General features: G+C 51.7%; 1 protein-coding gene across 2 annotated transcripts in view; it reads left to right on the forward strand.

Annotated features, from left to right (window-relative positions):
• The window catches only part of LOC147108966 (myosin-7-like), a 145,063-nt gene that overhangs the window by 23,162 nt on the left and 98,302 nt on the right, over positions 1-23,599 (forward strand). For both annotated transcript variants that reach the window (XM_086005960.1, XM_086005961.1), the window contains 5 exons: positions 1,100-1,198; positions 2,947-3,050; positions 8,528-8,666; positions 17,513-17,631; positions 19,263-19,412. In XM_086005960.1, the coding sequence (XP_085862086.1) occupies positions 1,100-1,198; positions 2,947-3,050; positions 8,528-8,666; positions 17,513-17,631; positions 19,263-19,412 (611 nt within the window). The remainder of the gene's footprint in view (positions 1-1,099; positions 1,199-2,946; positions 3,051-8,527; positions 8,667-17,512; positions 17,632-19,262; positions 19,413-23,599) is intronic.

A 23,599-nucleotide genomic window follows, 5' to 3' on the forward strand; every position in this document is an offset into this window, starting at 1 on the left:
AGCTCCTGCATGAAACGGGACTGGGACAATCCCAAATACTTCACAGTTAGCACCAAATTAGCAAACCGCCCAATCTGATACTAAACCAGGCACCAGAAGTAGAAACATGTCGCATTGGATCAGTCAGTCTTCTTGGGTTTGTGCTATGTGGGTTGGGTACTGTGGTGAGAGCTTTATCCTGTGGCTGGCTCTGCTGTACCTGGATGTGAAATAGGAAAAGTCTTGGAACACTTGCATTGTTGGGCTCAGGGGGGATTCAGAAGATCCCAGATAGTCTTATGCTGAATAATTTATTTTCCAAATTTGGCCACTTTCAGTGTTCCTCCATGGACATCCCCAACTCTTGGAAAATCAATAAATGGGCTCGAGAACCAGAGGGATCTGGGTACAGATACACAAATCACTAAAAGTAGCGACTGGGTTAATAAGGCCATAAAAAAGCAAACAAAGCACTGGGGTTCATTTTTAGAGGGATAGAATTGAAAAGCAGAGTGATATTAAACTTGTATCGAACCTTGGTGAGACCACACTTGGAATACTGTGCACAGTTCTGTCTCCATATTATACAAAGGATATAGAGGCACTGGAGAGGGTGCAACAAAAATTTACTAGAATGATACCAGAACTGAGAAGTTATAACTATCAGGAAAGACTGAACAGGCTGGGGCTCTTTTCTCTAGAATCGGAAGGCTGAGGGGTGAGCTGATCGAGGTCTTTAAAATTATGAAAGGATTTGATCGAGTAGATGTAGAGAAAATGTTTCCACTTGCGGGGAGGCCAGAACTAGGGGCATAAAAATGTAAATTCTATGTAACTCCAAACAAGATTGATTTATGCTCCAACCCTAGCTCCGAAGGGAAGAGCTGAATTGTGAATTATAGACCTACACTCATAAATAGGTCAGATCTGTTCCCCTCAATCAAACCGTGCCTCCACACCAAGTCTCGGTCTCAAACCAACTTCAGCCTCCTCCGCCTTTCTTCAAAGTCCACTTTAGTTGTTGTGTTCCACACATTTCAGACTATAATTGTTCTGCTCCGTGAAATCCAGAGCAGCCTGCACGCAATCCTCTGTAATAATTCTAATCTTTGACTTTCAGACCTGCTGGAAAAGTCGCGAGTGATCTTCCAGCAGCCCGGTGAAAGAAGTTACCACATTTATTACCAGATTTTCTCTGGCAAAAAGCCAGAGCTGTTTGGTGAGTGCAAAGAGATACAAGTTAGCACCTCCCCGAAAACAACCTTGTATCTCAAAGTTGAAAAGGATTTTCTAGTCTAATAATTTGTCGGCACTCCTGACCCTCAATTGATGCAAGCGGTACTGAGGCACACAGACCCCGAAGGCCCTCAGGTTCAACACTTGGTTTGTGCACCATTTTCCTACTGGGATGCTAAGATCAGCCATTGGTTAACGAGGGGTAAAGTCAACCAATGTAACTGCTCCTGCTCACCATCCAGCTAGCCCTCTCAGAAAGTGGGTATCTAGGATCCGGTTGGGCTGAGTTAAATATCCTGCCAGCACCCACTGCCCAGCCTCGTACTGGGGAATGGCCACTTGGCTGAGGATGTCCACTCCTGCCTGTGTCTCTAAGATGGTTAATCAGCAAGAGTCCGCGGGCCAGATTTGGCTGGAGCGGGCCATCTCATGGCGAGTCCCATTAGTTAGACTTACAATCGCACATTTAGGTTTTAAATTTTTTTGCCCTGTAACTTGCTGGAAGTGTGATCTGTGAGGGCAGCGGGGCATCTTGGGCCTCAGTGAATGGCGGGACCAACAGTCTATCTCCTTAACCAATGAGATTAAAGGATTGGGAAAGAAACAGAGGAATGATGGAGAAGGAAATCGGGTGAATTAGAGTCAAATCAGGTCCAGAAAGAGAAATGAATTGAAGGAAAGAAAGAAAGATTGGATTAAGAGAGAGAGAAAAAAGAGACAGAAATGAAAAGTTAAAAAAAAGTAAAAAATAAAAAATGACATTTTTAAAATCTCCTAAAACAATTTACTACCTGAAGGAATGAGACTCCACACTTTTAATTGTATCACATTGTTAAAAGGGCACTTACGCTGATAATTACTAGATTTAACTTTCTGCGATGAGTTTAATGGGTAATTAATGTGCAAATGCAGCAACTTCATGAAACCCACGGGCAGGCTAAGCGCGAGATGCCATTTGAGAGAGGTTAACAGTGGAGCAGCGCAAATCATCATTCAGCAACTGGATTTGTCCCAGGAACTCTGCCCGTGTGCGTTCTGATTCAAAGTTATGGAGAGTAGTGCCACGTGATCCTGCAAAGCAGGCATGGTGCAGCCAGTGGCACCTCTCATCCCTCGGACTTACTGCAGAAATGCTGCACTGCCTCTGATTGGGAGGAACACTAGACTCCAAATGGAGCAACTTTCCAACACTCACCTCATGTGACCAGCGAGAAACAGGTTGGAGGAGGGGCTGCTCCAGCGCTGGTCCTCCGATCGTGTTTCCACATTGAGTCTTGTTTCGCTTCGTTTCACCTCAGTTTTGCCAGGCACTTCTTTCCCACTCTCCTTCAGACAGATCTGCCAATGAGTCATTCTGTAGGTAGTGCGACCCACTGCACCCTTACAGTGCCACTTCCCTTTAAATCTCAGTTCTCCCACAATTTTCCAATTCTCCTACATTAGTCTAGCTCTCTGGAGTCGGCCAGAACTGCACTGGAAGCTCTGGCTCATTATGGCAATGGTTTCCAATTGGTCCGGATTGGATTTACGTTAGAGCTTAGTCATCCTGGACTTAACTTTATCCAAACCTGAAAATCTATCCTTAAGGTCAACAAAACAGATGGGGGCAAAAATCCTGAGCCCCAAACAATAACATGCATAAGTCTAAAATCAATTAGATTTTAGAGAAATGTCCCCTTCTCCGTGTTATATTTTCCCCTTTGTCACTGACGTGAATTTTCTCTTTGACAGATATGTTACTGGTAAGTAGCAATGCCTTCGACTATCACGTCTGTTCCCAAGGGGTTGTAACCGTGGACAATCTGGATGATGGCGAGGAATTGATGGCAACTGATGTAAGTGTTTCCTATCGCGTGACCTGTTACTCAGGAACGGGGCAGAGGGCAAAGGCCAACTGGCAAAGTTCAGCCACAGTTACTTCCTGCGTCAGGGTATTTTCTTCCTTGAAATGAAATTCCTTGAAATGAAAATCACAACAGGAATGTCAAGGGCAATTCGGCATGGGCAATAAATGCTGGCCTTGCCAGCGATGCCCACATCCCATAAATGAATATAAAAAAAACAATCTTTGGGATTCTTCAACTGAAGCTCTGTTGCTTCAAAACAGAACATCAGACACTTAACTCTTCACTTCAACTGCCATCTGAACTCCATTAAAAACTAAATGAATAAGTCAGGACTCCTCTGATCACCTCTCCCCCCGTACTTCGCTCCAATCCCCCCTCCTGGAGCCTACCTGAAGGCTGCTGCCAGCGAGGTCGGAAGCCCGACATTGATGTAGCCTCACGTCGGAAGTTGCCTGACCTGCGCTGGCAGCTGATGTTCCATCAATCCGCAGGCCTCTTGGTTCAGGGCTCGACATCTACCCTCCTGATGCCTGGCCCCGCACATCCTCAACCAATTTTGAAAAGAGGTCCTTTAACAGGTGTTTAGGCCCTTAGATATGGAAATTAGGGACCTAGCACCTGTTTTACTCACCTGCCGGAAAAGACTAAAATGGATCCCCATGAGTTTAGCAGTGGGATCAATGCCTGTGCAATCGGTCCCGCTGCTAAATTAGTCTGTTTTGTGCTTGTTTCACACCTGAGAAATGGGCACCATGTAAACCGATTTCTACCCCATTAAATCAGAGATTAGGGGCGTTTGTAAATTACTGGGCAGCTTTCTGGATGAAGTTTTCTGTGTTTTCTTGGAGCCTTGCATCCAGCAATGAGAAGTAAGGGGAGAAAAGCAGATGGAATTACTCAACACGAGTGAGCATAATTCCCGGACCTTCAACGCTTATGGTGGGAGTGCTTCGCAGTCACTTACGGGAACCTCACCGAGACTCAAACCTGTCACCTTCCTGACCGTTCTGAACTTGTGTTCAATTCTTGCTTAGTGCAGAATGCGCTGGCCACTCACTGGCAGTGATCTACCTACGATATCATTGATTGTTGTGTATCGAGTGAGTACGCAGGTGATACAAGGAATGTGCTTTAAATGCCTCGCTGGAAAAATCAAGTTAAACAGTTAAGCAACGGTTGAAACAGGAGAGGGAGAAATAGTTTTCCAGCTAAGTTTCTGTGTCTGCTCTGTTAGTTGGCTCTCTAAGCAGGGCCAAGGTCTATCGTGACCCACATCAGTCCAATCCTGCAGGGCTATGGGGAAAGAGCGTGAGAGAGTTGAACAATTGGAGAGCTCTTTCTAAGAGCCAGCATGGAGCTACACAATTAGTCCCACTTCCCTGCTCTTTTCCCATAGTCCTGTAAATCTTTTTGCTTCAAGTATTTATCCAATTCCTTTTGAAAGTTACTATTGGATCCGCTTCCACTGTCCTTTCAGGCAGCGCATTCCAGATCACAACAACTCGCTGTGTAAAAAAATGATTCCTCATGTCGCCTCTGGTACTTTTGCCAATCACCTTCACTCTGTGTCCTCGGGTTACCAACCCTCCCGCCAGTGGAAACAGTTTCTCCTTATTTACTCTATCAAAACCATTCATGATTTTGAACGCCTCTATCAAATTTCCTCTGAACCTTCTCTGCTCTAAGGAGAACAAAGCTGAAGTTCCTCATCTCTGGCACCATTCTAGTAAATCTCCTCTGCACCCTCTCCAAGGCCTGGACATCCTTCCTAAAGTGTGGTGTCCAGAAGGGATGCCAGGGGCTAGATTTTACTCACCGAGATGAGTTGGGGGCGGGACTGCTGCCTTCTGGATTCTAGTCCCGCCCCCAGCGACATCCGATGCACAAATGCTATTTTCCCCTGATTGGCCTTGTTAAGCCCCGCCCTGCGGGCTTGCTGGCCAATTAAGGGAAAGCCGGTGTCAGATGATGTCAGTTGATGACGCTTCATCTGCCAGTTTTCTTAAAGGGACATGAACCATTTATTTTTGACAGTGTTTGACAGCACTGAGGTGCTGTCAAACACTGACAATCACTGTACAAAGGTGAACCCTTGTACCCAGGCTCTCCAATGACTCTCTCCCTAGGATAAAACAGATGGCAGCTGCAGGTGAGGGTACAGAAGCGATCTGTCACTTCTCCCATTGAGGTGAGGCCACACAAACACTTCAAAGCTTGTCACCTACAGAAAAATCTAAACACATTAAAAATGACTTTCCCAACATTTCCTTACCTCTGATACTCACCAGTATCCCATTGCATCCTTCTGCAGCTATATATCTATACACAAACATTACAATAGACCCACAGCACGCCTCACTTACCCTGGCGGGGTTCCCCGACGTCGGGAAGCCTGCAGCAGAAGTCTCAAAATGGGTAAAAGCCTCTTAACTGCCTGTTAACTACCTGTTAACTACCTGTTAACAGGCAGTTAAGTGGCTATAATCCTCTTCCCGCCACTAGGAGTCGGGTCCCTGTGCAAATCGGGGACCCGCCTCCCGGGAAGATTGGTTGGAGGCGGTTCGGGACCCGCTCCCATTCTTTTTGATTTTCCCAGCAGTCCCGCCTCCAAACCCGCCTCCTCAGGGCTGGTAAAATCCAGCCCAATACTCCTGCTGAGGCCTAACCAATGTTTTATAAAGGTTTAACATAACTTCCTTGCTTTTGTACTCGATTCCTCTATTTATAAACCAAGGATCCCGTACGTTTTTTTAACAGTCCTCTCAACTTGTCCTGCCACCTTCAAAGATTTGTGTACGAACACCCCCAGGTCTCTCTGTTCCTGCACCCCATTTAAAATTGTACCATTAGTAATATTGCCTTTCCTCATTCTTCCTACCAAAATGTATCACTTCACACTTCTCTACGTGAAATTTAATCTGTCATGTGTCCGCCCATTTCACCAGTCTGTCTGTCCTTCTGAAGTTTGTTACTATCACAGATCACAGATCACAGAAACCCCACAGTGCAGATAGAGGCCATTTCGGCCCATCGAGCCTGCACCGACACATATCCCACCCGATCCCCGTAACCCCTACACCCCGTAACCCCACGTATTTAATCCCCCTAACACTAAGGGTCAATTTATCATAGCCAATCAACCTAACCCGCACATCTTTGGACTCCTCACTGTTTACTACATTTCTGGAAAAAGAGCCGTGGTCCTAATACCGACCCCTGGGAAACACCACTGTACACTTCCCGCCAGCCTGAACAACCCTTCACCACTACTTTCTGTTTTCTGTCTCTTATCCAATTTTGTACCAACGCAGCCACTGTCCCTTTGATCCCATGGGCTTTAATTTTGCCAACCCTTTCCGTTACTTCATCAAAGAACTCGATCAAGCTAATCAAACATGATTTGCCTTTAACAAATCCATGCTGACTTTCATTTATTAGCACATACTTTTCCAAATACCAATTAATTTTGTTCCGATTATTGTCTTTAAAAGTTTCCCCACTACGGACATTAGGCTGACTGGGCTGTAGTTGCTGGGTTTATCTCTCTTGCCTTTTTAAACAGGGCTGTAACACTTGCAAACCTCCAGTCCTCTGGCACCAACCCCATATCCAAGTACACACTGCAGCCATGGTGTGCTGGTGGCGGAGGGAGTGGAACATAGAAACATGAGGAGGCCATTCAGCCCCTCGAGCCTGTTCCACAAGTCAATTAGATCATGACTGATCTGTATCTTAACTTCATTTACTCGCCATGGTTCCCTAACCCTTACCCAACAATATTTAAGTGTTGATGTTTAAGGTGGTAAATGGGCTGTCAATCAAGTGGGCTGCTTTGTTCTGGATGGTGTTGAGCTTCTTGAGTGTTGTTTGAGCTGCACTCATCCAGGCAAGTGGAGAGTATTCCCTCACACTCCTGACTTGTGATTTGTGCCTTGTAGATGGTAGAAAGGCTTTGGGGACTCGGGAGGTGAGACACTCGCCGCAGAATACCCAGCCTCTGACTTGCTCTTGGAGCCACAGTATTTATGTGGCTAGTCCAGTTAAGTTTCTGGTCAATGGTGACTCCACCCCAGGATGTTGATGGTGGGGGATTCGACAATGGTAATGCCGTTGAATGTCATGGGGAGATGGTTAAACTCTCGCTTGTTTGAGATAGTCATTGCCTGGCACTTGTGTGGCGTGTTTGTTACCTGCCACTGATCAGCCCAAGCCTGAACGTTGTCCAGGTCTTGCTGCATGCGGGCATGGACTGCTTCATGCATGAGGAGTTGTGAATGGAACTGAACACTGTGCAATCATCAGCGAACATCCCCACTTCTGACCTTATGTTGGAGGGAAGGTCATTGATAAAGCAGCTGATGATGGTTGGGCCTAAGACACTGCCCTGAGGACACAGCAATAGCCAAGCTGTGTCGTGAATCTTTATACTAGCAACGTCACCAGGAGCACTGCCAGTAAAGTCTACACAAGGTCACAGTCTGAGGCAACAACTGAGCACAGAGACTGACACAGAAATTAATATAATGAGGGAGTATTATTGGGGCGGATAGTCAATACTGAGGAGGACTGCAACAAGTTACAGGAGACATTAATAAACAGGCAGAATGGGCAAATAATTGGCAAATGAAGTTCAACACAGATAAATGTGAGGTATTACATTTTGGTAGGAATAATAGGGAGGTCACTTATCACTTGGAGGGTGCGAGTCTAGGTGGGGTAGAGGAACAAAGGGATCTCAGGGTACAAATACACAAATCACTAAAAGTTGCGACACAGGTTAACAAGGCCATAAAAAAGCAAACCAAGCACTAGGGTTTATTTCTAGAAGTATAGAATTGAAAAGTAGGGAGGTTATGCTAAACCTGTATCGAACCTTGGTTAGACCACACTTGGAGCACTGCGTACACTTCTGGTCGCCATATTATAAAAAGGATATAGAGGCACTGGAGAGGATGCAGAGAAGATTTACAAGGATGATACCAGAAATGCGAGGGTGTACGTATCAGGAATGGATGAACAGGCTGGGTCTCTTTTTTCTTGAAAAAAGAAGGCTGAAGGGTGACCTAATAGAGGTCTTTAAAATGATGAAAGGTTTTGATAGAGTGGATACAGAGAGAATGTTTCCACTTGTGGGGAAGAGCATAACTAGAGGCCATCAATATAAGATAGTCACCAAGAAATCCAATAGGGAATTCAGAAGAAACTTCTTTACCCAAAGAGTGGTGAGAATGTGGAACTCGCTACCACAGGGAGTGGTTGAAGCGAATAGTATCGATGCATTTAAGGGGAGGCTAGACAAGCATATGAGGGAGAAGGGAATAGAGGGTTATGCTGAGTTAGATGAGGAAAGATGGGAGGAGGCGCGAGTGGAGCATAAACACTGGCATGGACTGGTTGGGCCGAATGGCCTGTTTCTGTGCCGTATATCCGATGTAATCCTTTGTACTTGTTTCTGCTTTAAATAGCATGCCATGGACATCCTGGGCTTCGTTCCTGATGAGAAGTATGGCTGCTACAAGATCGTCGGAGCGATCATGCACTTTGGAAACATGAAGTTCAAACAGAAGCAACGGGAGGAGCAAGCGGAGACAGACGGGACAGAAGGTAAGTCACTGTCCCATCAAACACTCCCAGGGCAGGTACAGGGGGTTAGATACAGAGTAAAGTTCCGTCTACACCGTCCCATCAAACACTCCCAGGGCAGGTACAGCACGGGTTAGATACAGAGTAAAGTTCCATCTACACCGTCCCATCAAACACTCCCAGGGCAGGTACAGCACGGGTTAGATACAGAGTAAAGCCCCATCTACACTGTCCCATCAAACACTCCCAGGGCAGGTACAGCACGGGTTAGATACAGAGTAAAGCTCTCTCTACACTGTCCCATCAAACACTCCCAGGGCAGGTACAGCAAGGGTTAGATACAGAGTAAAGCTCCCTTTACACTGTCCCATCAAACACTCCCAGGGCAGGTACAGCACGGGTTAGATACAGAGTAAAGCTCCCTCTACACTGTCCCATCAAACACTCCCAGGGCAGGTACAGCACGGGTTAGATACAGAGTAAAACTCCCTCTACACTGTCCCATCAAACACTCCCAGGGCAGGTACAGCACGGGTTAGATACAGAGTAAAACTCCCTCTACACTGTCCCATCAAACACTCCCAGGGCAGGGACAGCATGGGTCAGATACATTGTAAAACTCCCTCTACACTGTCCCATCAAACACTCCCAGGGCAGGTACAGCATGGGGTTAGATACAGAGTAAAGCTCCCTCTACACTGTCCCATCAAACACTCCCAGGGCAGGTACAGGGGGTTAGATACAGAGTAAAGCTCCGTCTACACCGTCCCATCAAACACTCCCAGGGCAGGTACAGCACGGGTTAGATACAGAGTAAAGCTCCCTCTCCACTGTCCCATCAAACACTCCCAGGGCAGTTACAGCACAGGTTAGATACAGAGTAAAGCTCCCTCTACACTGTCCCATCAAACACTCCCAGGGCAGGAACAGCACGAGTTAGATACAGAGTAAAGCTCCCTCTACACTGTCCCCATCAAACACTCCCAGGAAAGGTACAGCACGGGTTAGATACAGAGTAAAGCTACCTCTACACTGTCCCATCAAACACTCCCAGGACAGGTGCAGCACGGGTTAGATACAGAGTAAAGCTCCCTCTACACTATCCCCATCAAACACTCCCAACACAGGTACAGCACGGGTTAGATACAGAGTAAAGCTCCCTCAACACCGTCCCATCAAACACTCCCTGGGCAGGAACAGCACGGGTTAGATACAGAGTAAAGCTCGCTCTACACTGTCCCCATCAAACACTCCCAGGGCAGGTACAGCACGAGTTAGATACAGAGTAAAGCTCCCTCTCCACTGTCCCATCAAACACTCCCAGGGCAGGTACAGCACGGGTTAGATACAGAGTAAAGCTCCATCTACACCGTCCCATCAAACACTCCCAGGGCAGATGCAGCATGGGTTAGATACAGAGTAAAGCTCCCTCTACACTGTCCCCATCAAACACTCCCAACACAGGTACAGCACGGGTTAGATACAGAGTAAAGCTGCCTCAACACCGTCCCATCAAACACTCCCAGGGCAGGAACAGCACAGGTTAGATCAAGAGTAAAGCTCGCTCTACACTGTCCCCATCAAACACTCCCAGGGCAGGTACAGCACGAGTTAGATACAGAGTAAAGCTCCCTCTCCACCGTCCCATCAAACACTCCCAGGGCAGGTGCTGCACGGGTTAGATACAGAGTAAAGCTCCCTCTACACTGTCCCATCAAACACTCCCAGGGCAGGTGCAGCACGGTTTAGATACAGAGTAAAGCTCTCTCTACACTCTCACATCAAACACACCCAGGGCAGGTACAGCATAGGTTAGATACTGAGTGAAGCTCCCTCTACACCGTCCCATCAAACACTCCCAGGGCAGGTACAGCACGGGTTAGATACAGAGTAAAGCTCCCGCTACACTGTCCCATTAAGCACTCCCAGGGCAGGTACAGCACGGGTTATATACAAAGTAAAGCTCCCTCTACACTGTCCCATCAAACACTCCCAGGGCAGGTACAGCACGGGTTAGATACAGAGTAATGCTCCCTCTACACTGTCCTATCAAACACTCCCAGGGCAGGTACAGCACAAGTTAGATACATAAGAACATAAGAAATAGGAGCAGGAGTTGGCCAATCGGCCCCTCGAGCCTGCTCCACCATTCAATAAGATCATGGCTGATCTGATCCTAACCTCAAATCTTCTATCACTCTGCATCCACCCGAACCCATGTGATCTCCCGGGAGAGGCGAAAAACCAGATAAAGACACAATGGCCAATTTGGGAGAAAAAAATCTGGGAAATTCCTCTCCGACCCATCTAGGCGATCGAAATTCTTCCAGGAGATCACTCTGTCCCTATATTTTCTACAGTACTTATCTTCTGTAAAGGCGATCTCCACCCCAGCCAGGAACAGGAATAAAACCATCTCCTGAAATCTAACACAGAATTAGAAAACAGTAGGAGCAGAACCAGGCTACACGACCCCTGGGCCCACTCCACTACCCACAGGGCCATGACCATTCCGAACCTAGACTCATGTCCAATTTCCTGCCCGCTCCCCGTAACCCTTAATTCCCGTTACTTCTAGGAAACTATCTATTTCTGTTTTAAATTTATTTAATGATGTAGCTTCCACAGCTTTCTGGGGCAGCAAATTCCACAAACCTACCACCCTCTGAGTGAAGAAGTTTCTCCTCATCTCAGTTTTGAAAGAGCAGCCCCTTATTTTAAGATTATGCCCCCTAGTTCTAGTTTCACCCATCATTGGGAACATCCTCACCGCATCCACCCGATCAAGCCCCTTCACAATCTTATATGTTTCAATAAGATCGCCTCTCATTCTTCTGAACTCCAATGAGTAGAGTCCCAATCTACTCAACCTCTCCTCATATGACCACCCCCTCATCCCCGGGATTAACCGAGTGAATCTTCTTTGTACTGACTCGAGAGCAAGTATGTCTTTTCTTAAGTATGGACACCAAAACTGTATGCAGTATTCCAGGTGCGGTCTCACCAATACCTTGTACAACTGCAGCAATACCTCCCTGTTTTTATATTCCATCCCCCTAGCAATAAAAGCCAACATTCCATTGGCCTTCTTGATCACTTGCTGCACCTGCATACTAACTTTTTGAGTTTTGTGCACCAGGACCCCCAGATCCCTTTGTACTACAGTACTTTCCAGTTTCTTGCCATTAAGATAATAACTTGCTCTATGATTTTTCCTGCCAAAGTGCATAACCTCACACTTTCCAGTATTGTATTCCATCTGCCAAATCTCTGCCCACTTACTTAGCCTGTCTATGTCCCTTTGCAGGTTTTTTATGTCCTCCTCACTCACTACTTTCCGTCCCATCTTTGTATCATCTGCAAACTTTGATATGGTACACTCGGTCCCCTCCTCCAAATCGTTAATATAGATTGTAAAGAGTTGGGGACCCAGCACTGACCCCTGCGGAACACCACTAGTTACTGGTTGCCAATCTGAGAACAAACCATTTATCCCAACTCTCTGCTTTCTGTTAGAGAGCCAATCCTCCACCCACGCCAGAATATTACCCACAATCCCGTGATTTTTTATCTTGAGCAATAATCTTTTGTGTGGCACCTTGTCAAATGCCTTTTGGAAGTCTAAATACACTACGTCCACTGGTTCCCCTTTATCCACCCTGTATGTTACTTCCTCAAAAAACTCAAGCAAATTTGTCAAACATGACTTCCCCTTCATGAAACCATGCTGTTTGTCCTATTAAATTATGTTTATCCAAATGTCCCGTTACTGTCTCCTTAATAATGGACTCTAACATTTTACCAACCACAGATGTTAGGCTAACAGGTCTATAGTTTCCAGCCTTCTGCCTACTACCCTTTTTAAATAAGGGTGTTACATTAGCAGTTTTCCAATCTGCCGGGACCTTTGCTGAGTCCAGTGAGTTTTGGAAAATTATTACCAATGCATCCACAATCCCTACCGCCACTTCCCTCAAGACCCTAGGATGCAAGCCATCAGGTCCAGGGGATTTATCTGCCTTGAGTCCCATTATTTTACCAAGTACCACTTCCTTAGTGATTTTAATCGTATTTAGTTCCTCCCCCCCTAGAGCCCCCTGTTTGTCCAGTGTTGGGATATTCTTAGTGTCCTCTACTGTAAAGACTGATACAAAATAATTGTTTAGTGTTTTTGCCATCTCCATGTTTCCCACCATTAATTTCCCAGTCTCATCCTCTAAGGGACCAACATTTACTTTAGCCACCCTTTTTCTTTTTATATAACTATAGAAACTTTTGCTGTCTGTTTTTATATTTTTTGCTAATTTACTTTCATAATCTATCTTCCCTTTCTTAATCAATCTTTTAGTTATTTTTTGCTGTCTTTTAAAGACTTCCCAATCTTCCATCCTCCCACTAGATTTGGCTACCTTATATGCCCTTGTTTTTAGTCGGATACTATCCTTAATTACTTTACTTAGCCACGGATGGCTATCTTTTCTTTTACACCCTTTTTTCCTCAGTGGAATATATATTTTTTGGAAGTTGTAAAATAACTCCTTAAATGTTCACCACTGATCATGTACCGTCTTACCCTTTAATCTATTTTCCCAGTCCACTCTAATCAATTCCGCTCTCATACCTTCATAGTCTCCTTTATTCAAGCTCAGCACGCTTGTTTGAGATCCAACCTTCTCACCCTCTAATTGAATATGGAACTCAACCATGTTATGGTCACTCATTCCAAGGGGATCCTTTACTAGGACATTTTTAATCCTGTCTCATTACACAGGACCAAATCTAAGGTTGCTTGCCCCCTGGTCGGTTCAGTTACATACTGCTCAAGAAACCCATCCCTAATACACTCAATGAACTCATCCTCAAGGCTGTTCTGCCCAATTTGATTTGTCCAGTTAATATAATTAAAATCCCCCATAATTATAGCTGTTCCCTTATTACAAGCCTCAACTATTTCCTGATTAATACTCCGTCCAACAGAGTTGCAACTGTTCGGAGGCCTATAGACTATACCCACTCATGTTTTTTTCCCCTTATTATTCCTTATCTCCACCCAAACTGTTTCACTATCCTGCTCCTTTGACCCAATATCATTTCTCTGTATTATAGTGATTCCTTCCTTTATTAACATAGCCACCCCACCTCCTCTCCCTTCCTGCCTGTCCTTCCTGATTGTTAAATAACCTGGTATGTTTAATTCCCAGTCATGGTCACCCTGCAGCCATGTTTCTGTAATGGCCACAAGATCATACCCATATGTCGTTATTTGTGCCGTTAACTCATTCATTTTGTTACGAATGCTACGTGCATTCAGATAAAGAACTTTCAAATATGTTTTGTAACACTTAGTTCCTGTTTTTTCCCTTTTTAGTACTTTACTTTTTACTCCATACCTTCTGTCCCTTCCTGACACGTTCTGTTTTTTAATTCCCCCACTGCTACCTAAGTCTATGACCTTCTCTGTTGTCATTTCTATTATTTGCTCTCTAGAAACCTCCCCCCCACTAATTAGTTTAAAGCCCTCTCTACAGCCCTAGTTATATGATTCGCCAGGACTCTAGTCCCAGCACTGCCCAAGTGGAGTCCGTCCCAATGGAACAGCTCCCTCCTGTCCCAGTACTGGTGCCAGTGTCCCAAGAAGCAAAACCCATTTCTCCCACACCAGTCTTTGAGCCACGCATTTAACTCTTTAATTTTATTTATCCTAGCCAAATTCGCTCGTGGCTCAGGTAATAACCCAGAGATTATTACCCTTGAGGCTCTGTTTTTTCATTTGACCCCTAGCTGCTCATACTCCTTTAACAGAACCGTCTTCCTTGTCCTAGCTACGTCGTTTGTACCAACATGGACCATGACAACTGGGTCCTCCCCCTCCCACTCCAAGTTTCTTTCCAGCCCAGAAGAGATGTTCTTAACCCTGGCACTGGGCAGGCAACACAGCCTTCGGGACTCCCGCTCTTGAACTGCAGAGAACCCTATCTATCCCCCTAATGATACTATCCCCTACCACTACAACATTTCTTTTTACTCCCTCCACTTGAATGGCCCCCTGTACCACGGTGCTGTGGCCAGGTTGCTCATCCTCCCTGCAGTCCCCGCTCCCGCCCTCACAGGGAGTAAGAACCTCGATCCTGCATGGGTTAGATACAGAGTGAAGCTCCCTCTACACCGTCCCATCACACACTCCCACGGCCGGTACAGCAAGAGTTAGATAGAGAGTAAAGCTCCCTCTACACCGTCCCATCAAACACTCCCAGGGCAGGAACAGCACGGGTTAGATACAGAGTAAAGCTCCCTCTACACTGTCCCATCACACACTCCCAGGGCAGGAACAGCACGGGTTAGATACAGAGTAAAGCTCCCTCTACACTATCCCCATCAAACACTCCCAACACAGGTACAGCATGGGTTAGATACAGAGTAAAGCTCCATCTACACCGTCTCATCAAACACCCCCAGGGCAGGTGTAGCACGGGTTAGATACAGAGTAAAGCTCCCTCTACACTATCCCCATCAAACACTCCCAACACAGGTACAGCACGGGTTAGATACAGAGTAAAGCTCCCTCAACACCGTCCCATCAAACACTCCCAGGGCAGGAGCAGCACGGGTTAGATACAGAGTAAAGCTCCCTCTACACTGTCCCATCAAACACTCCCAGGGCAGTTACAGCACGAGTTAGATACAGAGTAAAGCTCCCTCTACACTGTCCCATCAAACACTCCCAGGGCAGGTACAGCACGGGTTAGATACAGAGTAAAGCTCTCTCTACACTCTCCCATCAAACACTCCCAGGGCAGGTACAGCACGGGTTAGATACAGAGTAAAGCTCCATCTACACCGTCTCATCAAACACCCCCAGGGCAGGTGCAGCACGGGTTAGATACAGAGTAAAGCTTCCTCTACACTATCCCCATCAAACACTCCCAACACAGGTACAGCACGGGTTAGATACAGAGTAAAGCTCCCTCAACACCGTCCCATCAAACACTCCCAGGGCAGGTACAGCCCGGGTTAGATACAGAGTAAAGCTCCCTCTACACTGTCCCATCAAACACTCCCAGGGCAGGTACAGCACGGGTTAGATACAGAGTAAAGCTCACTGGATTGAGTGGAACGCTGGTTTTACTCCTCGCCCATTGACTTCAATGTAGAGTAAAGCTGGGTGAGGAGTAAATGCGGCGTTCTTCCCGATTCTGTCAGTTTCCCGCCAGGCGAGTCAAGTTAGAAATTCCCCGTCTATCGATCTAGTGGCAATAAGTTTTGGCGTGGCGACAAATGTTCGCTACCAGGAATGTGCTGCAACATTTCACATCAGACCCTCACAGCTGAGAATTATTCCCGTCAGTCTGGGTCGGATTCTACCCTGAACTCCAGATAAAAGAGTGTTCCCACTGCCCCATTCACCCCCGGGGCCCGGTCACTGCCCCATTCACCCCCTGGGCCCCGTCACTGCCCCATTCACCCCCCGAGCCCCGTCACTGCCCCATTCACCCCCCGGGCCCCGAGACTGCCCCATTCACCCCCCGGGCCCCGAGACTGCCCCATTCACCCCCCCGGGGCCGCGTCACTGCCCCATTCACCCCCCGGGCCCCGACACTGCCCCATTCACCCCCCGGGGCCCCGTCACTGCCCCATTCACCCCCCGGGGCCCGGTCACTGCCCCATTCACCCCCCGGGGCCCCGTCACTGCCCCATTCACCCCCCGGGGCCCCGTCACTGCCCCATTCACCCCCCGGGGCCCCGTCACTGCCCCATTCACCCCCCGGGCCCCGACACTGCCCCATTCACCCCCCGGGGCCCGGTCACTGCCCCATTCACCCCCCGGGGCCCCGTCACTGCCCCATTCACCCCCCGGGCCCCGTCACTGCCCCATTCACCCCCCGGGGCCCCGTCACTGCCCCATTCACCCCCCCCCGGGGCCCGGTCACTGCCCCATTCACCCCCCCGGGGCCCCGACACTGCACCATTCACCCCCCGGGGCCCGGTCACTGCCCCATTCACCCCCCCGGGGCCCCGACACTGCACCATTCACCCCCCGGGGCCCCGTCACTGCCCCATACACCCCCCGGGGCCCCGACACTGCCCCATTCACCCCCCGGGGCTCCGTCACTGCCCCATTCACCCCCCCCGGGGCCCGGTCACTGCCCCATTCACCCCCCCGGGGCCCCGTCACTGCCCCATTCACCCCCCGGGGCCCGGTCACTGCGCCATTCACCCCCCCAGGGCCCGGTCACTGCCCCATTCATCCCCGGGGCTCCGTCACTGCCCCATTCATCCCCCAGGGCCCCGACACTGCCCCATTCACCCCCCGGGGCCCCGACCCTGCCTCATTCACCCCCCGGGGCTCCGTCACTGCCCCATTCATCCCCCGGGGCTCCGTCACTGCCCCATTCACCCCCCGGGGCCCCGGTCACTGCCCCATTCACCCCCCAGACCCCGACACTGCCCCATTCACCCCCCGGGGCCCCGACACTGCCCCATTCACCCCCCGGGGCCCCGGTCACTGCCCCATTCACCCCCCAGGGCCCAGTCACTGCACCATTCACCCCCCGGGGCCCCGTCAGTGTTCCATTCACCCCCTGGGGCCCAGTTACTGCACCATTCACCCCCGGGGCCCTGACACTGCCCCATTCACCCCCCGGGGCCCCGACACTGTCCCATTCACCCCCTGGGGCCCCGACACTGCCCCATTCACCCCCTGGGGCTCCGACACTGCCCCATTCACCCCCTGGGGGCTCCGACACTGCCCCATTCACCCCCCGGGGCCCCGACACTGCCCCATTCACCCCCCGGGGTCTCGCTTGGAAATGGGATTGATCGTGGGGGTTTACTGATTCTCACTTTAACTTTGATCCTTGACATTGCAGATGCCGACAAGGCTGCTTACCTGATGGGCGTCAGCTCCGCCGACATGTTGAAAGGTCTGCTCCACCCCCGGGTGAAAGTAGGGAATGAATGGGTGACCAAGGGCCAGACTGTCGCCCAGGTAACAACGAATTTCATTGGATTTATATTTCCCGGCTTAGTTATTCTCCATTTTAAAAACTAAATGATTTGATTTTTTCCCGTCTCCTTTTGGTGCTCCCAGTATCTCAGCTTGTTCCACAGCTGGAGGTCAAACAGATAAACATCTCACTGCCCACCCACTACTCGCTCCCCATTACTCACTGACCACTGACCGCCACCCTTGGTGCTGTCCCGATTGACATCAGCTAACTCAGGACAGCGACCTCCTGGTCTGTGGATCAGTATCACACACACACAGCACACTGTCACTTTATCCTGTGCACTGGGATATTTTGGGGAAATATTAACGCAAGGATCACCTGCTGCTCCTGATCAAGGAGTGGGATTCTGGGCACCCACCAGCAGCACCAGAAGCTAATTTCCCTTCTCAAAGGGACCAGGCTATTGTGGGGGTCTAGGCCAGAAGCCCCAGGAGGGGCAAACACCCAGTCCCAAGAGACAGCACACCAGGCTGATCTTGGCAGAAGGCAGACAGGGACAGGAACTTTCAGTGTGGGAAATCCCTTCCCAGCCCTGATCCCCTCAGACATCTGGAGCCATGTTCTATTTCATTAATTCTTGGGATGTGCGCATCATTGGCAAGGCCGGCATATATTGCCAATCCCTAGTTGCCCCTTGAGAAGGTGGTGGTGAGCTGCCTTCTTCTTGAACCGCTGCAGTCTGTGTGGTGAAGGTACTCCCACAGTGCTGTTAGGGAGGGAGTTCCAGGATTTTGAGCCAGTTTCCACCCTGAGCATTGATTCCTGACCAACTTACACTGGGAGGACTCTGGGACAACATCTCCGAATGGTATAGAAGGAACGGTGTGGCCAGAGGCACAGACACGATGGGTTTTAGAAGCTTTATGGAGGCAGGAAGAGAGATAAAATAGGTTTTTGAGAGAACTCAAGAGGACAAAGATTGAAAAAACAGCCTCTGAGAATGGAGGAGCTGAGCTTCCGACCCCATATCTGGTCCGTCACCAAGACCACCTACATCCACCTCCGTAAACTGGAGCTCATCGAAAACTCTGCTACTCGTGTCCAAACTTGCACCATCACCCATGTGCTCGCTGACCTACATTGGCTCCCGGTTCCACAATGTCTCGATTTTAAAGTTCTCATGCTTATTTTCAAATCTCTCCATGGCCCTCGCCCCTCCTTATCTCTGTAACCTCCTCCAGCCCTACAACCCTCCGAGATATCTGCGCTCCTCCAATTCTGGTCTCTTGAGCATCCCCGATTATAATCGCTCCATCATTGGCGGCTGTACCTTCAGCTGCCGAGGCCTTAAGCTCTGGAATTCCCTCCCAAAACCTCTCCGCCTCTCTCTATTCCTTTAAAATGCTCCTTAAAACCTACCTCATTGACCAAGCTTTTGGTCACCTGCCCTAATATTTCCTTATGTGGCTCGATGCCAAATTTTGTTTGATAGTTGCTCCTGTGAAGCACCTTGGGATGTTTTATTTCATTATATAAATGCAAGTTGCTGTTGTTGTTGAAGAGGCAGTAATTCGGGAGCATGGATCTGCCCAGATCACATCAATGGTCACCTTTGAGCCACTGCAGAGAAGGGTTCAACATCAGTGAAACGTACTTTCTTCTCTTCCAGGTCCTCTATGCTGTGGGGGCTCTGGGAAAGGCCACTTACGATCGCATGTTTAAGTGGCTGGTCATCCGGATCAATAAGACCTTGGACACTAAGTTAGTGAGGCAGTTCTTCATTGGAGTGCTGGACATCGCAGGCTTCGAAATATTTCAAGTAAGTCCCTGACTAAAACTGCAATCCATTTAAAAGCGATCCTGATAAGATAGAAAACTCGGGAGTAACAGGTAGAAAGGGTCCACAGGTTACGAACTCTAACTGATCCAACCGTCAGGAAATGCTGCTTTTGCGTAAAAAGCTGAACTTTCCAATTGAAAGGAGACTTTGAAGTGACCTTATTAAAGCTTTTCTAGAGTGTCAAGGGGCTTGTCAAAGTCTAGCAAAGAACCATGTGACAAAATATGCTGAATGGCCTCCTGTTCACATTCGAGTCAATGCAGGCATTCCCCAAGGGAAGGTGCATGAATCACTCGGCGGGTGTCCTAGCTGCAGTTACACGGCCAGGTCAGGGAGGGGAGAGGATCCCCTGCTCGATTTTAACAGCCCCCACCTGGTAATCGTCAGGCGGGGGTTGAAATTCCCCTCCTGAGAGCGGATTACCGGCAGGCACACTATGAATCTCAGCATATCGGAAGGTGCAGGGACCTTTACAACTGATCGTCTCACTCTGTCTCGAGGCATTTAGTCCAACAATCACACAGACCACATCCTGTATAACTATGAATGCTCCCTCTCTCCCTCCCTCCCTCACTCTCTCCCCCTCCCTCCCTCCTTCTCTCTCTCCCCCTCCCTCCCTCACTCCCCCTCCCTCCCTCTCTCTCCCCCTCCCTCCCTCTCTCTCCCCCCTCCCTCCCTCTCTCTCCCCCTCCCTCCCTCTCTCTCTCACCCCCCTCCCTCCCTCTCCCCCTCCCTCCCTCTCTCCCCCCTCCCTCCCTCTCTCTCCCCCCTCCTCCCTCCCTCTCTCTCCCCCTCCCTCCCTCTCAATTTCAATTCATTTCAAATCGCTTTATTGGCATGACAGGTTACATCTTATGTTGTCAAAGCATCACTACCTCTCTCTCTCTCCCTCCCCCTCCCCTCCTCTCTCTCCCCTCCCTCCCCCCTCCCTCCCTCTCTCTCTCCCCCTCACTCCCTCTCTCCCCCTCCCTCCCTCTCTCTCCCCCTCCCTCCCTCTCTCTCCCCCTCCCTCCCTCCCTCACTCTCCCCCTCTCTCCCACTCACTCCCCCCTCCCTCCCTCTCTCTCCCCCCCTCCCTCCCTCCCTCTCTCTCACCCCCTCCCTCCCTCTCACCCCTCCCCCTCTCCTCCCCCCACCTCCCTCACTCTCACCCTCCCTCCCTCTCTCACCCCTCCCTCCCTCACTCCCCCCTCCCACCCTCTCACTCCCCCCTCCCTCCCTCTCTCTCCCCCTCCCTCCCTCTCTCTCCCCCTCCACCCACCCTCACTCACCCCCACCCACCCTCACTCTCTCCCCCCTCTCTCCTCTCCCCCTCCCTCCCTCACTCCCCCTCCCACCCTCCCTCTCACCCCCTCCCTCCCTCCCTCTCTCCCCCTCACTACTCTCTCTCTCTCTCACCCCCTCCCACCCCCTCACATCCCCCCTCCCTCTCTCTCCCCCTCCCTCACTCTCACTCCCCTCCCACCCTCTCTCTCCCCCTCCCACCCCCTCCCCACCTCTCTCTCCCCTCCCTCCCTCTCTCTCCCCCTCCCTCCCCCTCTCCCCCTCCCTCCCTCTCTCTCCCCCTCCCTCACCCCTCCCTCCCCTCTCTCCCCCTCCTCCCTCCCTCCTCTCTCCCCCTCCCTCTCTCTCCCCCTCCCTCCTCTCCCCTCCTCCTCCCTCCTCTCCCCTCCTCCCTCCCTCTCTCCCCCCTCCCTCCCTCTCTCCCCCTCCTCTCCTGCCCCCCTCCCTCCCTCCCTCTCACTACCTCTCTCTCTCTCTCCCTCCCTCCTCTCTCTCTCCCCTCCCTCCCTCTCTCTCCCCCCTCCCTCTCTCTCCCCTCCCTCCCTCCTCTCCCTCCTCCCCTCCCTCCTCTCACCTCCCTCCCTCCCTCTCCCCCTCCCTCCCTCTCTCCCCCCCTCCCTCCCTCTCTCCCCCTCCCTCCCTCTCTCTCCCCCTCCTCCCTCTCTCTCCCCTCCTCCCTCCCTCTCTCTCCCCCTCTCTCCCCCTCCCTCCCTCTCTCCCCCCTCTCTCTCTCCCCATCCCTCCCACTCTCCCCCTCCCTCCCTCCCTCACTCCCCCACCCTCCCTCACTCTCTCCCCTCACTACTCTCCTCTCCTCTCCCTCCCCCTCCCTCCCTCCCTCCCCTCCCTCTCATCCCCCTCCCACTCTCTCTCCCCTCCCTCCCTCTCTCTCCCCCTCCCTCCCCCTCCCCCCTCCCTCCCTCTCCTCCCTCCCTCCCCCTCCCTCCCCCTCCCCTCCTCTCTCTCCCCCTCCCCTCCCCCTCCCTCCCTCTCTCCCCCTCCCTCCCCTCTCCTCACCCCCACTCATTCTCCCCCTCCCTCTCTCTCCCCCCTCCCTCCCTCTCTCTCCCTCTCTCTCCCCCTCCTCCCTCTCTCTCCCCTCCTCCCTCCCTCTCTCTCCCCCTCCTCCCTCTCTCTCCCCCCTCTCTCTCTGCCCCCTCCCTCCCTCCCTCTCTCCCCCTCACTACCTCTCTCACTCTCACCCCCTCCCTCCCTCTCTCTCCCCTCCCTCCCTCTCTCTCCCCCCTCCCTCTCTCTCCCCTCCCTCCCTCTCTCTCCCCCCTCCCTCCCTCTCTCATCCCCCTCCCTCCCTCTCTCTCCCCTCCCTCCCTCTCTCTCCCCCTCCCTCCCTCCCTCTCTCTCCCCCTCCCCCTCTCTCTCCCCCTCCCTCCCTCTCTCTCCCCCTCCCTCCCTCTCTCCCCCTCCCTCCCTCTCTCTCCCCCTCCCTCCCTCTCTCTCTCCCCCCCTCTCTCCCCCTCCCTCTCACCATCCCTCCCTCCCTCTCTCTCCCCCTCCCTTCCTCTCTCCCCCCCCTCTCACTCTCTCTCTCCCTCCCCCTCTCTCTCACCCCCTCTCTCTCTCTCCCCCCTCCCTCCTCTCTCTCCCCTTCCCTCCCTCTTTCTCCCCCCTCCCTCTCTCTCTCCCCTCTCCCTCTCTCTCCCCCTCCCTCCCTCTCTCTCCCCTCCCTCCCTCTCTCTCCCCCTCCCCCTCTCTCCCCCCTCCCTCCCGTTCTCTCCCCCTCCCTCTCTCTCTCCCCGTCCCTCCCTCTCTCCCCCTCTCTCTCTCCCCCTCCCTCCCCCTCCATCCCTCTCTCTCCCCCTCCCTCCCTCTCTCTCTCCCCCTCCCCCTCTCTCTCCCCCCTCCCTCCCTCTCTCTCCCGCCTCCCTCTCTCTCCCCCTCCCTCCCTCTCTCTCTCCCCCCCTCCCCCTCCCCTCCCTCGCTCTCTCCCCCCTCCCTCCTTCTCTCTCTCCCCCCTCCCTCCCTCCCTCTCCCCCTCCCTCTCTCTCCCCGTCCCTCCCTCGCTCCCCCTCTCTCTCTCTCCCCTCCCTCCCTCTCTCTCTCCCCCCTCCCTCCCCTCTCTCTCTCTCCCCCCTCCCTCCCTCTCTCTCTCCCCCCTCCCTCCCTCTCTCTCTCCCCCCTCCCTCCCTCTCTCTCCCCTCCCTCCCTCCCTCTCTCTCTCCCCCCTCCCTCTCTCTCGCCCCCTCCCTCTCTCTCTCTTGCCCCCCTCCCTCTCTCTCCCCCCTCTCTCCCCTCCCTTCCCCTCTCTCTCCCCCTCCCTCTCTCTCCCCTCCCTCTCTCCCCCCTCCCTCTCTCTCTCTCCCCCCCTCTCTCTCCCCCCCTCCCTCCTTCTCTCCCCCTCCCTCCCTCTCTCCCCCCTGCCTCCCTCTCTCCCCCCCTCCCTCTCTCCCCCCCTCCCTCCGTCTCTCCCCCCCTCTCTCTCTCGCCCCCTCCCTCCCCTCTCTCCCCCCTCCCTCTCTCTCCCCCTCCCTCCCTCCCTCTCTCCCCTCCTCCCTCTCTCTCTCCCCCCTCCCTCTCCCCCCTCCCTCCCTCCCTCCCCCTCTCTCTCCCCCCTCTCTCTCTCCCCCTCCCTCTCTCCCCCCCTCCCTCCCTCTCTCCCCCCTCCCGCCCTCTCTCTCTCCCCCTCCCTCCCTCTCCCTCTCTCCCCCTCCCTCTCTCTCCCCCTCCCTCTCTCTCTCCCCCCTCTCTCCCCCCCTCCCTCCCTCTCTCTCCCCCTCCCTCCCCCTCTCTCCCCCCCTCCCTCCCTCTCTCCCTCCCTCTCTCCCCCCTCCCTCCCTCTCCCCCCTCCCTCCCCCTCTCTCTCCCCCCTCCCTCTCTCTCTCCCCCCTCCCTCCCCCTCTCTCCTCCCCTCCCTCTCCCCCCTC

The sequence above is a fragment of the Somniosus microcephalus genome, chromosome 13 (genome assembly GCF_052327205.1).
Source record: "Somniosus microcephalus isolate GS21.2 chromosome 13, FLI_Smic_1.0, whole genome shotgun sequence".
In the NCBI taxonomy this organism is placed as follows: Eukaryota; Metazoa; Chordata; class Chondrichthyes; order Squaliformes; family Somniosidae; genus Somniosus; species Somniosus microcephalus.